At 45.7% G+C, this 15,382-nt stretch overlaps 1 protein-coding gene and 1 long non-coding RNA gene across 51 annotated transcripts in view; one reads left to right on the forward strand and one right to left on the reverse strand.

The window, feature by feature from the left end:
• GABPB2 (GA binding protein transcription factor subunit beta 2) overlaps positions 1 to 15,382 on the reverse strand; it is a 69,639-nt gene that overhangs the window by 52,380 nt on the left and 1,877 nt on the right. For 20 of the 50 annotated variants that reach the window (XR_013398471.1, XM_077947926.1, XM_077947917.1 and 17 more), the window contains exon 2: positions 423 to 530. Coding sequence is in view for 48 of the 50 variants with exons in the window: in XM_077947926.1 (XP_077804052.1) it covers positions 423 to 530 (108 nt within the window). In the remaining 2 variants the exon portion in view is untranslated. Of the gene's footprint in view, positions 1 to 202; positions 251 to 422; positions 586 to 6,689; positions 6,812 to 7,137; positions 7,275 to 15,382 lie in introns of those variants that run through there. The other 30 variants (XR_013398486.1, XM_077947924.1, XM_028829168.2 and 27 more) reach the window with 10 other exon arrangements.
• Positions 7,139 to 10,211, forward strand: LOC144331472 (uncharacterized). Its single transcript, XR_013398540.1, has 3 exons — positions 7,139 to 7,336; positions 8,222 to 8,266; positions 9,416 to 10,211. It is a non-coding gene; the product is annotated as an uncharacterized LOC144331472 (long non-coding RNA).

Genomic DNA, 15,382 nt, shown 5'->3' on the forward strand with positions numbered 1-15,382 from the left:
TTAGCCTAGACGATTTCTTATCAACCAGGGCATATTACAGAAAAGGAAACAAGGAGTTTATTAGTCTAGAAATTCATTCTTATTATATTGATTTTAATTTCTACCTAATTACAGAAGTCTATAATGCAAGTACACTCCAGAGACAGTTAAACCTTTAGAAAATACTCTTAAAAAATTATAGAAAATCACAAGTATATAATACCTTACAATTATCACCTATATATCCACAGGAGACTCTCAATTTGGAAAACTAAAAGAAAAAGAAAACCACATATTCAGATAAGACAAAGAAAATAAACTCTTGTAAGGGATATGAGGTAGAAAGGGAGTGAAGAAAAACCAATAAAGTCTGTTAGCCTTTAAGAAAAAGGTTGGTAAAGCATACATTGGAAATAATTAAGAGACCTTTCCTCTAAGCTTACCCAGTCTGTGGTGAATGGGGCGCCGTTTGCCATCAATGTTCTCACTTCATCATCTTGGCCTTTTCTTGCTGCCTCTAGCAACCTCTTTCCCAAGTCCACCAAAGACATCTTTATGCATAGGAACAAAAGTTTTCAGGTAGCTATAACTCAAACATAAGGAAAGCTGCCAATACATTTTTTTAGAAGGCTTCTTATATTTGAATGTATATAATATACATCTCAAGTTGACTGGTAGGTCACTTCCTTTCTATCTCATCTAACACAAGCAATAAAATAGTTGGGAATGTTTCAAGCCCTTATACATAGTTCTATCACTTTCAATCCCCAGAAATACTCTGGAAATATCTGCAACACACTACGACCTTTCTAGTTTAAGGAATCGATAAAACACCATTTCATTCCCCTGAAATGAAGAAAGGTACAATATTATTTTAAGGAACATAACACAAAATAATAAATTATGTAGTTTGATTTCCAGGAAGGGAGCAAGATGGATGCCCACCTGTGAAACTACTGCTTGATGGAAATTATGAGAGCCCTTATTAGCAACTAACTGCTCTCTCTGGAGGTTTGTAGGTCTTTGGATGGCACACTGAAATCGGACACATCGAGGTTTCCAAATAAAACTGTATCGCTCTCTCTTTTTTTTTTTTTTTTGAGACTGAGTCTCACTGTATTGCTCAGGCTGGAGTGCAGTGGTGTGACCTCGGCTCAGTGCAACGTCCACCTCCCGGGTTCAAGCGATTCTCCTGCCTCAGCCTCCTGAGTAGCTGGGATTACAGGCACCCGCCACCATGCCCGGCTAATTTTTGTATTTTTGGTAGAGACGGGGTTTCACCATGTTGGCCAGGCTGGTCTCAAACTCCTGACCTCAAGTGATCCACCCGCCTCAGCCTCCCAAAGTGTTGGGATTACAGGCGTGAGTCACCGCACCCAGCCCAAACTATTACACCATAGTCAGAAGATAAAAACTAGGTTAAGATGCAGTAATGATATAATCATGCTTAAAATTTAAGGAGACAAAGAGGGGTGCAGTGGCTTGGGACTGTAATCCCAGCACTTTGGGAGGTCGAGGTAGGAGGATTACTTGAGCTCACAAGTTTGAGACCAGCCTAGGCAAAATGGTGAAACCCTGTCTCACAAAAAATACAAAAATTGGCTGGGCGCGGTGGCTCGAGCCTGTAATCCCAGGACTTTGGGAGGCCGAGGCAGGCAGATCACCTGAGGTCAGGAGTTTGAGACCAGCCTGGCCAACATAGTGAAACCCTGTCTCTACTAAAAATACAAAAATTAGCCGGGCATGGTGGCACACGTCTGTAGTCCCAGCTACTTGGGAGACTGAGGCAGGACAATCGCTTGAACCTGGGAGGCGGAGGTTGCAATGAGCCGAGATTGCGCCACTGCATTCCAGTCTGGGCAACAAAGCGAGACACTATCTCGAAAAAATAAAATAATAATTTTTAAAAAGATAAAAATTAGCTGGGCATGGTGGTGCATGCCTATAATCTCAGCTAATCGGGAGGCTAAGGTGGGAGGATAACTTGAGCTCAGGAGATGAAGGTTGCGGCGAGCTGAGATTGCACCACTGCACTCTAGTCTGGGTGATAGAGCCAGATCTTGACTCAAAAAAAAAAAAAAAGAAAAAATTTAAGAAGAACAAGCCTTTATTGGTTAAACACTGATCTGCTTAGGCCAGTAGTTCAAAAAGTATCGTTTATGGACCCCTGGTGGTCCCTGATACCCTTTTAGGGATCTATGAGGTCAGAACTATTTTTATTATAATAGAAAAACATTATTTGCCTTTTTTCTTTTTCCATGTTTACATTAGCACTGACGGTACAAATGCAACAGTGGGTATAACTGCTGGTGCCTTAGCATGAATCAGACTGTGCTACTGGTTATTGTATTCTTCACTGCCATGTAATCTCAAGGGAAAATTGCCAGTTCTACTTAGGAGTATCCTGGATGACACAGTAAAAATTATTAATTTTATTAAATCTCAACACCTGAATATATGTGTTTATAATTTATGTGTGACAAAATGAGAAGTATACATAAAGCACTTTTTTTTTTTGAGACATGGTTTCACTCTGTCACCCAGGCTGGAGTGCAGTGGGCACAATGACAGCTCACTGCAGTCCTGACCTCCTGGGCTCATGGGATCCTCCCATCTCAGCTTCCCAAGTAGCTGGGACTACAAGCACACACCACCACGCCCAGCTAATTTTTGTATTTTTTATAGAGATGGGGATTCACAATATTACTCAGGCTGGTCTCAAACTGCTGGGCTCAAGCGATTGACCTACCTTGGGCCCCCAAAGTGTTAGGATTACAGGCATGAGCCACCACACCCGGACTCTTCTCTACCCTTTTGCTCAAATGACAATTATATTGTACCCACCATTCTGCATGATCTTTCCATAGCAATAGAATCCCAAAGTGTTGGGATTACAGGCGTGAGCCACTGTGCCTAGCTGACTTAAATTACTTCTGCTGCTTACTGAAACATGATGGTTTTCTTGAGAAAAAGCACTACACGATTAAGTTGCAAGCTAAAATAACTGTTTTTGGCCAGGCGTGGTGGCTCGTGCCTGTAATCCCAACACTTTGGGAGGCCCAGGCAGGCAGATCACCAGGTCAGGAGATCGAGACCATCCTGGCTAACACGGTGAAACCCCGTTTCTACTGAAAAACCAAAAAAAAAAAAAAAAAAAAAATTAGTCAGGCGTGGTGGCAGACGCCTATAGTCCCAGCTACTCGGGAGGCTGAGGCAGGAGAATGGTGTGAACCCTGGAGGCGGAGCTTGCAGTGAGCCAAGACTGCGCCACTGCACTCCAGCCTGGGCGACAGAGCGAGACTCCGTCTCAATAAATAAATAAATAAATAAATAAATAACTGCTTTTATCATGGAACATCATTTTATTTTATTATTATTTTATTTTTCAGACAGAGTTTTGCTCGTCACCCAGGCTGGAGTGCAATGGTGTGATCTCGGCTCACTGCAACCTCTGCCTCCCAGGTACAAGTGATTCTCCTGCCTCTGCCTCTGCCTCCCAAGTATCCACAATTACAGGCACCCACCACCATGCCCAGCTAATTTTTGTATTTTTAGTAGAGAGATGCTGGCCAGGCTGGTCTCGAACTCCTGACCTCAGGTGATCTGCCCACGTTGGCCTCTCAAAGTGCTGGGATTACAGGCGCAAGCCACCACAAAAGTGAGTGGCACAAAGTGAGTGGCAGCTCACTTTGTTCATTTTTTATTTTATTCATTTATTTATTATTATTATTTTTTGAGATGGAGCCTCGCTCTTGTTGCCCAGGGCAGAGTGCAGTGGCGAGATCTCGGCTCACTGCCAACCTCCACTGCCCAGGTTCAAGCAACTCTCTGTCTCAGCCTTCCGAGTAGCTGGGATTACAGGCATGCGCCACCACGTTCGACTAATTTTTCTGTACTTTTAGTAGAGACGGGGTTTCGCCATGTTGGCCAGCCTGTTCTCGAACTCCTGACCTCAGGTGATCTGCCTGCCTCAGCCTCCCAAAGTGCTGGGATTACAGGCAGGAGCCACCGTGCCCAGCCAACTGACAGTATTTATTGCCAATTATCAATTACAATTTGAGCTTTCAAGCAAAAATTAGAATTTTGGAAAATCTATAACCACTGCCATCAACTTGGTAACTTACAATAAAGACTTTTCTGATGAAATAAGTGGTAATATTAATGAATGTGATTTTTTGATATTGTATAATAAAATGCATCAATATTTAGATGACCTATACAATTTGGTGAACCAATACTTTCCAAATGACCAGTGTTTGATGTTATAAAATCATGCACAAGTAAAACAATTCAAAGTGAAAGATCAATGGGTTTTAAGGTCACAGAATACAAAAATTCACTGATGTGATTTCAAATTCCTCATTGCAACTAACTTTTTCTCTTTTTTTTTTTTTTTTTTTTTTTTTTTTTTTGAGACAGGGTCTTTTTCTGTTGCCCAGGCTAGACTGCAGTGGTATGATCATAGCTCACTGCAGCCTTGAACTCCTGGGCTCAAGCAATCCTCCGTCCTCAGCCTCTTGAGTAGCTAGGACTACAGGTGCACACAACCGTGCCTGACTAATTTTTTAGTTTTTTGTAGAGGTGCAGTTTTGTTATATTGCCCAGGCTGGTCTCAAACTCCTGGCCTCAAGCAATCCTCCTGCCTTTGTGCAACTAACTCTTAAGAAATTACCACTTGTTGGCCTGGCGCGGTGGCTCACGCCTGTGATCCCAGCACTTTGGGAGGCCAAGGTGGGTGGATCACAAGGTTAGGAGATCAAGACCACCCTGGTTAACACAGTGGAATCGTGTCTCTACCAAAAATACAAAAAAAAAAAAAAAGGCCGGGCGCGGTGGCTCACGCCTGTAATCCCAGCACTTTGGGAGGCCGAGGCGGGCGGATCACAAGGTCAGGAGATCGAGACCACGGTGAAACCCCGTCTCTACTAAAAATTACAAAAAATTAGCCGGGCGCGGTTGTGGGCGCCTGTAGTCCCAGCTACTCGGGAGGCTGAGGCAGGAGAATGGCGTGAACCCGGGAGGCGGAGCTTGCAGTGAGCCGAGATCGTGCCACTGCACTCCAGCCTGGGCTGGGCGACAGAGCGAGACTCCGTCTCAAAAAAAAAAAAAAAAAAAAAAAAGAAAGAAAGAAAGAAAAAAATTAGCCAGGTGTGGTGGTGGCGGGCACCTGTAGTCCCAACTACTCGGGAGGCTGAGGCAAGAGAATCACATGAACTCGGGAGGCGGAGCATGAAGTGAGCCCAGATTGCACTACCGCAATCCAGCCTGGGCGACAGAGCAACACTCCATCTCAAAAAAAACAAAAAACAAAAAACAAAGAAATTACCATTTGTCAGCCGGACACAGTGGCTTACACATGTAATCCCAGCACTTTGGGAGGCCAAAGTGGGCGGATCATCTGAGGTCAGGAGCTCAAGATCAGCCTGGCCAACATGGTGAAACCCCGTCTCTACTAATAGTACAAAAATTAGCTGGGCATGGTGGCACATGCCTGTAGCCCCAGTTACTTGGGAGGCTGAGGCAGGAGAATCGCTTGAACTGAGGAGGCGGAGGTTGTGGTGAGCTGAGATCGCACCACTGCACTCCAGTCTGGGCAACAGGATGAGACTCCATCTCCAAAAAAAAAAAGAAAACAGAAATTACCACTTGTCAAATTTTTGTGTAGTATCAAAGAAGAATACTCACTGTTATTGGAAAAAGTTATTATAATACTCTTTCCTTCTACAAGTACATATTGTAACAGACAGAATGAAGTAGATGTAAGAATGCAGCTGTCAGCCGGGTGCAGTGGCTCACGCCTGTAAACCTAGCACTTTGGGAGACTGAGGCAGGCAGATCACCTAAGGTCAGGAGTTCGAGAGCAGCCTGGCCAACATGGTGAAACTCTGTCTTTACAAAAAGTACAAAAAAATTAGCTGGGCATGGTGGTGCATGCCTGTAGTCCCAGCTACTCAGAAGGCTGAGGTGGAAGAATTGCTTGAACCCGGGAGGCGGAGGTTGCAGTGAGCTGAGGTCACGCCACTGCACTCCAGCCTGGGTGATAGAGACACCGTCTAAAAAAAAAAATGAGAATGCAGCTGTCTTCTATTAAGCCAGAAGTTAAAGAGAGTTGAAAAAAATATAAAACAATGCTCTTCTTCACACCATTTTTTAACTTTGAAGATATATATATGTGTGTGTGTGTGTGTGTGTGTATATATATATACAGTGTGTTTGTTTTTTGGGTTTTTTTGAGACAGGGTCTCACTGCTCTGTTGCCCAGGTTGGAGGGCAGTGATACAATCTCAGTTCACTGCAACCTCTGCCTCTGGTGTTTAAGTGATTCTTGTGCCTGAGCCTCCCAAGTAGCTGGGATTACAGGTGTGCGCCACCATGCCTAGCTAATTTTTCTATTTTTAGTAGAGAGAGGGGTTTCACCATGTTGTCCAGGCTGGTATCAATCTCCTGACCTCAAGTGATCTGCTGGCCTCAGCCTCCCAAAGTGCTGGGATTACAGGCATGAGCCACCACACCCAGCCTGAATATGTATTTTTTATAAAAATGTTTTATGTTGGCCGGGTGTGGTGGCTCATGCCTGTAATCCCAGCACTTTGGGAGGCCGAGACAGGTGGATTGCCTGAGATCAGGAGTTTGAGACCATCCTGGCCAACATGGTGAAACTCCATCTCTACTAAAAATACAAAAAATTAGTCAGGCGTGATGGTGTGTACCTGTAATCCCAGCCACTTGGGAGGCTGAGACAGGGAAATTGCTTGAATCCGGAAGGTGAAGGTTGCAGTGAGCTGAGATCGCGCCACTGCACTCCAGCCTGGGCAACAGAGCGAGACTCCATCTCAAAAAAAAAAAAAAAAGTTTTATGTTAACATGTAATAGATTTATTACCAAGTTAATTAATGAACTTTTTTTTTTTTCTTTTAATTGTCCCGTTTTAGAGATGGGGTCTCGCTCTGTCACCCACTCTGGAGTACAGTGCAGTGATCATAGCTCACTGCAACCTCAAATTTCTGGGCTCAAGGGATCCTCCTGCCTTGGTGTCCCAAAGTACTGGGATTATAGGCATCAGTCACCACGCCCAGCCCATAGTGTGAATTTTTATAATCTAATCCAAGTGTCAGTTTATACCACACAAGAAAATGATAGATAAAAATGATAGCAAACCTTTCTTTTTTCTTTTTTTTGAGATGTAGTCTTCCTTTGTTGGCCAGGCTGGAGTGCAGTGGCTGATCTTGGCTCACTGCAACCTCCAACTACCACCTCCTGGGTTCAAGTGATTCTTGTATCAGCCTCCCGAGTAGCTAGGATTAAAGGTGCCACACCACCACACCCAGCTAATATTAGTATTTTTAGTAGAGATGGGGTTTCACCATCTTGGCCAGGCTGGTCTTGAACTCCTGACCTCAAGTGATTTGCTTGCCTCGGCCTCCCAAAGTGATGGGATTACAGGCGTGAGTCACTGCGCCTGGCCTAAACCCTTCTTTTTATTTATTTGTTTATTTAGAGACGGAGTTTCGCTCTTGTTGCCCAGGCTGGAGTGCAGTGGAACGATCTAGGTTCACCGCAACCTCCGCCTCCTGGGTTGAAGTGATTCTCCTGCCTCAGCCTCCTAAGTAGCTGAGATTACAGGCATGCGCCACCATGCCCAGCTAATGTTGTACTTTTAGTAGAGACAGGGTTTCTCCATGTTGGTCAGACTGGTCTCGAACTCCTGACCTCAGGTGATCTGCCCACGTTGGCCTCCCAAAGTGCTGGGATTACAGGTGTGAGTCACCGCACCCGGCCAACCCTTCTTATAGAACTTAGAGAATTAGATGTCACATTTCTCCATGGTTATCTTCCTTTTAAAATATCAAAACTGTGTTTTGAGTTATTTTATTACTAATATTTAAAAACAAGAACAAATTTTAGGTGATTCATTAGTTAGAAATGACTCTCTTCACATTTTTCCAACATATACTATATATAAAAAGTATAAGGCCGGGCACAGTGGCTTATGTCTGTAATCCCAACATTTTGGGACGCCGAGGCGGGTGGATCATGAGTTCAAGAGATCGAGACCATCCTGGCCAACATGGTGAAACCCCGTCTCTATTAAAAATACAAAATTAGGCCGGGCGCAGTGGCTCATGCCTGTAATCCCAGCACTTTGGGAGGCCGAGATGGGCGGATCACGAGGTCAGGAGATCCAGACCATCCTGGCTAACAAGGTGAAACCCCGTCTCCACTAAAATACAAAAAAAATTAGCTGGGTGTGTTGGGCCGGGCACGGTGGCTCAAGCCTGTAATCCCAGCACTTTGGGAGGCCGAGACGGGTGGATCACAAGGTCAGGAGATCGAGACCATCCTGGCTAACCCGGTGAAACCCCGTCTCTACTAAAAAATACAAAAAACTAGCCAGGCGAGGTGGCGGGTGCCTGTAATCCCAGCTACTCGGAGGCTGAGGCAGGAGAATGGCGTGAACCCGGGAGGCGGAGCTTGCAGTGAGCTGAGATCCGGCCACAGCACTCCAGCCTGGGCGACAGAGCGAGACTCCGTCTCAAAAAAAAAAAAAAAAAAAAAATTAGCCGGGTGAGGTGGCAGGCGCCTGTAGTCCCAGCTACTCGGGAGGCTGAAGCAGGAGAATGGCTTGAACCTGGGAGGCGGAGCTTGCAGTGAGCTGAGATTGCACCACTGCACTCCAGCCTGGGCAACAGAGCCAGACTCCGTCTCAAAAAAAAAAAAAAAAAAAAAAAAAAGTCTGGTTTGCTTCTGGGGAGGTGGTATTTCTGGAAAACAAGACCCTTTAAATACATTAATTTTTATCCCACTGTAATTGCTGTTTTCATCACATGAACTCTTGCAAATATATTTATTTATTTTTTAAGACAGAGGTTTGCTCTTGTTGTGCAGGCTGGAATGCAATGGCAAGATCCCCAGTTACTGCAATCTCTGTCTCCAAAGTTCAAGCGATTCTCCTACCTCAGCCTCCTGAGCAGCTAGGAATACCGGCATGTGCCACCACGCCCGGCTAATTTTTGTATTTTTAGTAGAGAAGGGGTTTCACCATCTTGGCAAGGCTGGTCTCGAACTCCTGACCTCAGGTGATCCACCCGCCTCAGTCTCCCAAAGTGCTGGGATTACAGGCATGAGCCACTGTGCCCGGCAATGTATTATTATTATTATTGTGTGTGTGTGTGACAGAGTTTTGCTCTTGTTAGGCAGACTAGAGTGCAATGGTGCAATCTCAGCTCACTGCAATCTCCGCCTCCTGGGTTCAAGCGATTCTCCTGCCTCAGCCTCCCGAGTAGCTGGTATTACAGGCATGTGTCACCACGCCCAGCTAAATTTTGTATTCCTAGTAGAGACAGGGTTTCACCATTCTGCTCAGCCCGGACTGGAACTCCTGACATCAGGTGATCCACTGCCTCGGCCTCCCAAAGTGCTGGGATAGAGGCGTGAGTCACTGTGCCTGGTCGCAAAATGTTTCTGACCAGTGTTTTCCATTGTAGTCTGCTTTCATATCTACATTTATCGTATTTATGTATTTATTTACTGAGACAGGGTCTCACTCTGTTTCCCAGGCTGGAGTGCAGTGGCATAATCACCACTCACTGCAACCTCTGCCTCCTGGATTCAAGCGATTCTCCTGCCTCGTTCTCCTGAATAGCTGGGGTTACAGGCACCTACCACCACGCCTGGCTAATTTATGTATTTTTAATAGAGGCAGGGTTTCATCAGGTTGACCAGGCTGGTCTTGAACTCCTGACCTCAAGTAACCCACCAGCCTCAGCCTCCCAAAGTGCTGGGATTACAGGCGTGAGCCACGGCACCTGGCCTATCACTCTTCTTTAATCATCTTTCTGTCACATATCAATACTACTAAATGACAACCAACTCAAATCCGTCATCCCATTCTTTCAACAAGGCGTGATTTTAAAGCCGTATTTCTTACTATATAGAGATATAATTAAACTTTGGGATTAGAATGTAAATAGGGTGCTATATTTATCTCCTAATATAGGAAAGATCTAGAAATGCATTCTTCAAGGCTCTTTTCTCCTCCTATCCTCAGTTACTCTTTTGGGTTAACCTGAAGCATCCATCTTACGAAAAAGTAAAATGTAGCCAGGTGCGGTGGCTCATGCCTGTAATCCCAGCACTTTGGGAGGCAGACGCGGGCAGATCACTTGAGGTCAGGAGTTGGAGACCAGACTGGCCAACATGGTGAAACCCTGCCTCTACTAAAAATACAAAAATTAGCCAGGCGTGGTGGTACATGCCTGTAATCCCAGCTACTCAGGAGGTTGAGGCAGGAGAATCCCTTGAACCTGGGAGGCAGAGGTCGCAGTGAGCCAAGATTGTGCCACTGCCCTCCGGCCTGGGTAACAGAGCAAGACTGTCTCACACAAACAAACAAACAAACAAAACCAACAACAAAAAAAGTAAAATGTATTTTTCTTTTTCTTCTTTGTTGTTGTTGTTTTTGAGATGAAGTCTCACTCAGGCTGGAGTGCAGTGGTGTGATCTTGGCTCACTGCAGCCTCCACCTCTCGAGTTCAAGCAATTCCCCTGTCTCAGCCTCCTGAGTAGCTCAGACTACAGGCGCATGCCACCACACCTGGATAGTTTTGTATTTTTAGTAGGGACAGGGTTTCACCATGTTGGCCAGGCTGGTCTTGAACTCTTGACTTCAGGGGATCCACCTGCCTCACCCTCCCAAAGTGCTGGGATTACAGGCGTGAGCCACTGTGCCTGGCCTTTATTTTTATTATTCTAAAGAAAATTATTATGTTTTGAGACAGAGTCTCGCTCTGTTGCCCAGGCTGGAGTGCAGTGGCATGATCTTGGCTCACTGCAACCTCTGCCTCCCAGGTTCCAGCGATTCTCCTGTCTCAGTCTCCTGAGTAGCTAGGATTACGGGCATGCGCCATCATGCCCAGGTAATTTTTGTATTTTTAGTAGAGACAGGGTTTCACCATGTTGGTCAGGCTGGTCTTGAACTCCTGACCTTGTGATCTACCTGCCTCAGTCTCCCAAAGTGCTGGGATTACAGGCATGAGCCACTGCGCCTGGCCTCTCCTCTCTTTTTGTTTAAAGCCCAGCTCAGCCGTGGGTTTATACTCTCAAATACCTATGAGCGGCTGGGTGTGGTGGCTGATGCCTATACTCCCAACACTTTGGGTGGCTGAGACGGACGGATCACAAAGTCAAGAGAAAGAGACCATTCTGGCCAACATGGTGAAATCCCGTCTCTACTAAAAATACAAAAATTAGCTGTGCGTGGTGGTGTGCACCTGTAGTCCTGGCTACTCGGGAGGCTGAGGCAGGAGAATCACTTGAACCTGGGAGGTGGAGGCTGCAGTGAGCTGAGATCGTGCCACTGCACTCCAGCCTGGTGACAGAGTGAGACTCTGTCTCAAAAAACAAACAAAAACAAAAACAAAAAAAACCTATGAGTTGGATAAATTCCTCCCCTCCTGAGGTCCCAGGATAATTTGGGGCTCCTGGGCCTGTCAAAAAGTGACATTCTTTACTTACCACACATCAGGAACCCTGTACAGGGACTTTAGACAAGGTATGAGGCCAGTTTTCCCAAGGGGCTTTAATTGGCTTTGTAAGTCTTATGGGAGATTCCTTTTATGGAACAGAGTTCTTTCAAAGCCAATTTAAAAAGCCTATGTGAAAAATCATCATTCTTGCTGCACTTTATACAAATAATCAGACCAAGTATAATAAACCCAATCTATTTTACCATGATTTGCCTTTAGTAAAAATGGGAGACTGGCCAGGCGCAGTGGCTCACACCTGTAATCCCAGCACTTTGGGAGGCCGAGGCAGGTGGATCACCCAAAGTCAGGCGTTCAAGACCATCCTGGCCAAAACAGTGAAACCCCATTTCTAGTAAAAATACAAAAATTAGCCAGACGTGGTGGCGCATGCCTGTAATCCCAGCTACTCCAGAGGCTGACGCAGGAGAATTGCTTGAACCCAGGAGACAAAGCTTGCAGTGAACCGAGATTGTGCCATTGGCCACTGCACTCCAGCCTAGGTGACAGAGTAAGACTCTGTCTCAAAAAAAAAAAAAAAAAAAAAATTTCTAGTCTCATCAATAGTTTTTAAGTTTTTTTCTGCAATTTAGACTAACCCTGCTTATTCCTGTGAACCAACCAGTGATCTCTGGCTGCTGCTCAAAAGAAACAAAAGGGATGGGTAATGTAAAAATTTGGATCAATATTCTAATTCTGGGCACAATACTGGAATCAGCTAGTAACCCTAAATTAGCTTGGTTCCAACAGTTGCCCAGTTCACAGAAAACCTTCTTGTTTAGTTTACTTGGGACAGTTTTGCTTATTTTGCTTAACTGTTGTGGAGTACATTGCTGTTGTACTCTTTGTGTAGGAATGCAGGATAAGCCTGTTATGTTGTCTTAAACTGAACACTTTTTCATCTTCCAGATATCACCTTTTGTTGGAGTTATGAATAGCTCTCACCATATTGATGCTTTCTGACTGAGCTCCTCTCTGAACCCTTGAATACAAGAAACCCTAAGAGTCAGGCAGGAATATCATCGCCCCTATTCAGCCTGAAAAAGTTACAGAAGATGGATCTTTATTCATTTGTAACCCCTAGGATTAAGGGCTCTCCAATAAAAGGGAGGGGAGAAGTGTCAGAGGTGTTTGAACCAGAGCAACTCCATCTTGAATAGGAGTTGGGTGAAATAAGGCTGAGACCTACTGGGCTGCATTCTCATTAAGACAATCTTTTTTTGTTTTATGTTTTTTTGGGGGGGTGTTTTTTGAGATGAAGTCTCTCTCTGTTGCCTAGGCTGGGGTCCAGTGGCACAATCTCAGCCCACTGCAACCTCTGCCTCCCAGGTTGTAGCGATTCTCCTGCCTCAGTCTCCTGCCCGGCTTTTTTTTTTTTTGAGACGGAGTCTCGCTCTGTTGCCCAGGCTAAATGCAAGCTCCACCTCCTAGGTTCACGCCATTGTCCTGCCTCAGCCACTCAAGTAGCTGGGACTACAGGTGCCCACCACCACGCCCAGCTAATGTTTTGTATTTTTAGTAGAGATGGGGTTTCACCGTGTTAGCCAGGATGGTCTTGATCTCCTGACCTCGTGATCCACCCTCCTGGGCCTCCCAAAGTGCTGGGATTACAGGCGTGAGCCACCATGCCCGGCCAGTTTTTTGTATTTTTAGTACAGATGGAGTTTCACTCTGTGAGCCAGGATTGTCTCAATATCCTGACCTCTGCCCGCCGCAGCCTCCCAAAGGGCTGGGATTACAGGCATGAGCCACCGCACCCGGCCCTTGTTTTGTTTTTTGAGACTGTCTCACACTGTTGCCCAGACTGTAGTGCAGTGGCATGATCTCGGCTCACCACAACCTCTGTCTCTAATGCTCAAGCAATTCTCCTGCCTCACCCTCCCGAGTAGCTGGGATTACAGGCACGTGCCACTACTGTCTGGCTAATTTTTGTATTTTTAGTAGAGACAGGGTTTCACCATGTTGGCCAGGCTGGTCTCGAACTCCTGACCTCAAGTGATCCACCCACCTTGGCCTCTCAAAGTGGTGTGAGCCACCGTGCCCAGCCAGTTAAGGCATTCTTAGTCACAGGATGAGATAGGAGGTCAGCACGAGATACAGATCATAAAGACCTTGCTGATAAAACAGGCCACAGTAAAGAAGCTGGCTAAAACGCCACCAAAAGCAAGATGCTTTTGGTGACAAGAGGACAAGAGTAACCTCTGGTTGTCCTCTCTGCTACACTCCCACCAGTGCGATGCCATGGCAGTTTACAAAAGTCCCCAGCACTTTGGGAGGCTGAGGCCGGCACCTCATGAGGTCAGGAGATCGAGACCATTCTGGCTAACACAATGAAACTCCGTCTCTACTAAAAATACAGACAAAAAAAATTAGCCGGGCTTGGTGGCGGGCGCCTGTAAGCCCAGCTGCTCAGGAGGCTGAGGCAGGAGAATGGCGTGAACCCAGGAGGCGGAGCTTGCAGTGAGCTGCGATCACGCCACTGCACTCCAGCCTGGGCGACAGAGGGAGACTCTGAGACTCCATCTCAAAAAAAAAAAAAAAAAAAAAAAAAAAAGAGGAGGCATGTTTAGCATATAATCACTATAAAAATACTGCCCATGGAGTAGCCGTTCTTTATTCTTTTACTTTCTTTTTTAGCCAGAGACTCCTCTGTCACCAGGCTGGAGTACAGTGGCGTGATCTCGGCTCACTGCAGCCTCCGCCTCCCGGGTTCAAGTGATTCTCCCGCCTCAGCCTCCCGAGTAGCTGGACTACAGATGCCCGCCACCATGCCCAGCTAATTTTTGTATTTTTATTAGAAACAGGGTTTCACCATGTTGGCCAGGCTGGTCTCGAACTGCTGACCTCGTGATCTGCCCGCCTCAGCCTCCCAAAGTGCTGGGATTACAGGCATGAGCCACTGTGCCCAGCCTTCCTTTACTTTCTCAATCGACTTGCTTTCACTTAAAACAAAACAACAAAAAACAAACAAAAAAACCCATAGCATTTTGAGGGGAACTATGTGCCATTCTCCCAGTACCTTGTCAATGCTGTTTCCGGCAGGTGGTCAATACTTGCCTGGTGGCCCATCGACCAGACAAGAGATGAAGCCTGATACACCAGAAAACAGTCTGGGCACTTCTGACTCCTTGACTCCCAACAACTAACAATATTCTCCCTTGCTGGCTGTACCTCCACTTTCCCTATACATAAACTGAGGAAACAAAATCTGTCTCACTTGCCTTCTAGGATTTTGGAGATGAATAAAATAAATCCCAGTGCTTTGGGAAGCCAAAGCAGGAGGATCACTTGAAGCCAGGAATTCGAGCCCAGCTGGGACAACACAGAGGGACTCTGTCTCTACAAAAATACAAAAATAAAAAAAATTAGCAGGGTGTGGTGGCCCACACCTGTAGTCCTAGCTATTCAGGAGGCTAAGGCGGGAGGATCGCTTGAGCCCAGGAGTTTGAGGCTGCGATGAACTATGATCACTGCACTCCAGCCTGGGTGACTGAGCAAGACCCTGTCTCTAAAAATAAAAATAAATAAAAAATAAAAAAAGATGGAAAAGAACCTACATATGTCAGTAGGGGATGGAATAAAGTACTGAGCAAGACCCTGTCTCTAAAAATAAAAATAAATAAAAAGATTGAAAAGAACCTAAATATATATCAATAGGGGATTGGATAAAGTATGTTTGTTTGTTTGTTTGAGATGGAGTTTTGCTCTTGTTGCCCAAGCTGGAGTACAATGGTATGATCTCGGCACACTACAACCTCCGCCTGCCGGGTTCAAGCCATTCTCTTGCCTCAGCCTCCTGGGTAGCTGGGATTACAGGCGTGTGCCACCACACTGTGCTAATTTTTTGTATTTTTAGTAGAAATGGGGTTTCACCATGTTAG

The sequence above is a fragment of the Macaca mulatta genome, chromosome 1 (genome assembly GCF_049350105.2).
Source record: "Macaca mulatta isolate MMU2019108-1 chromosome 1, T2T-MMU8v2.0, whole genome shotgun sequence".
Lineage (NCBI taxonomy): Eukaryota > Metazoa > Chordata > Mammalia > Primates > Cercopithecidae > Macaca > Macaca mulatta.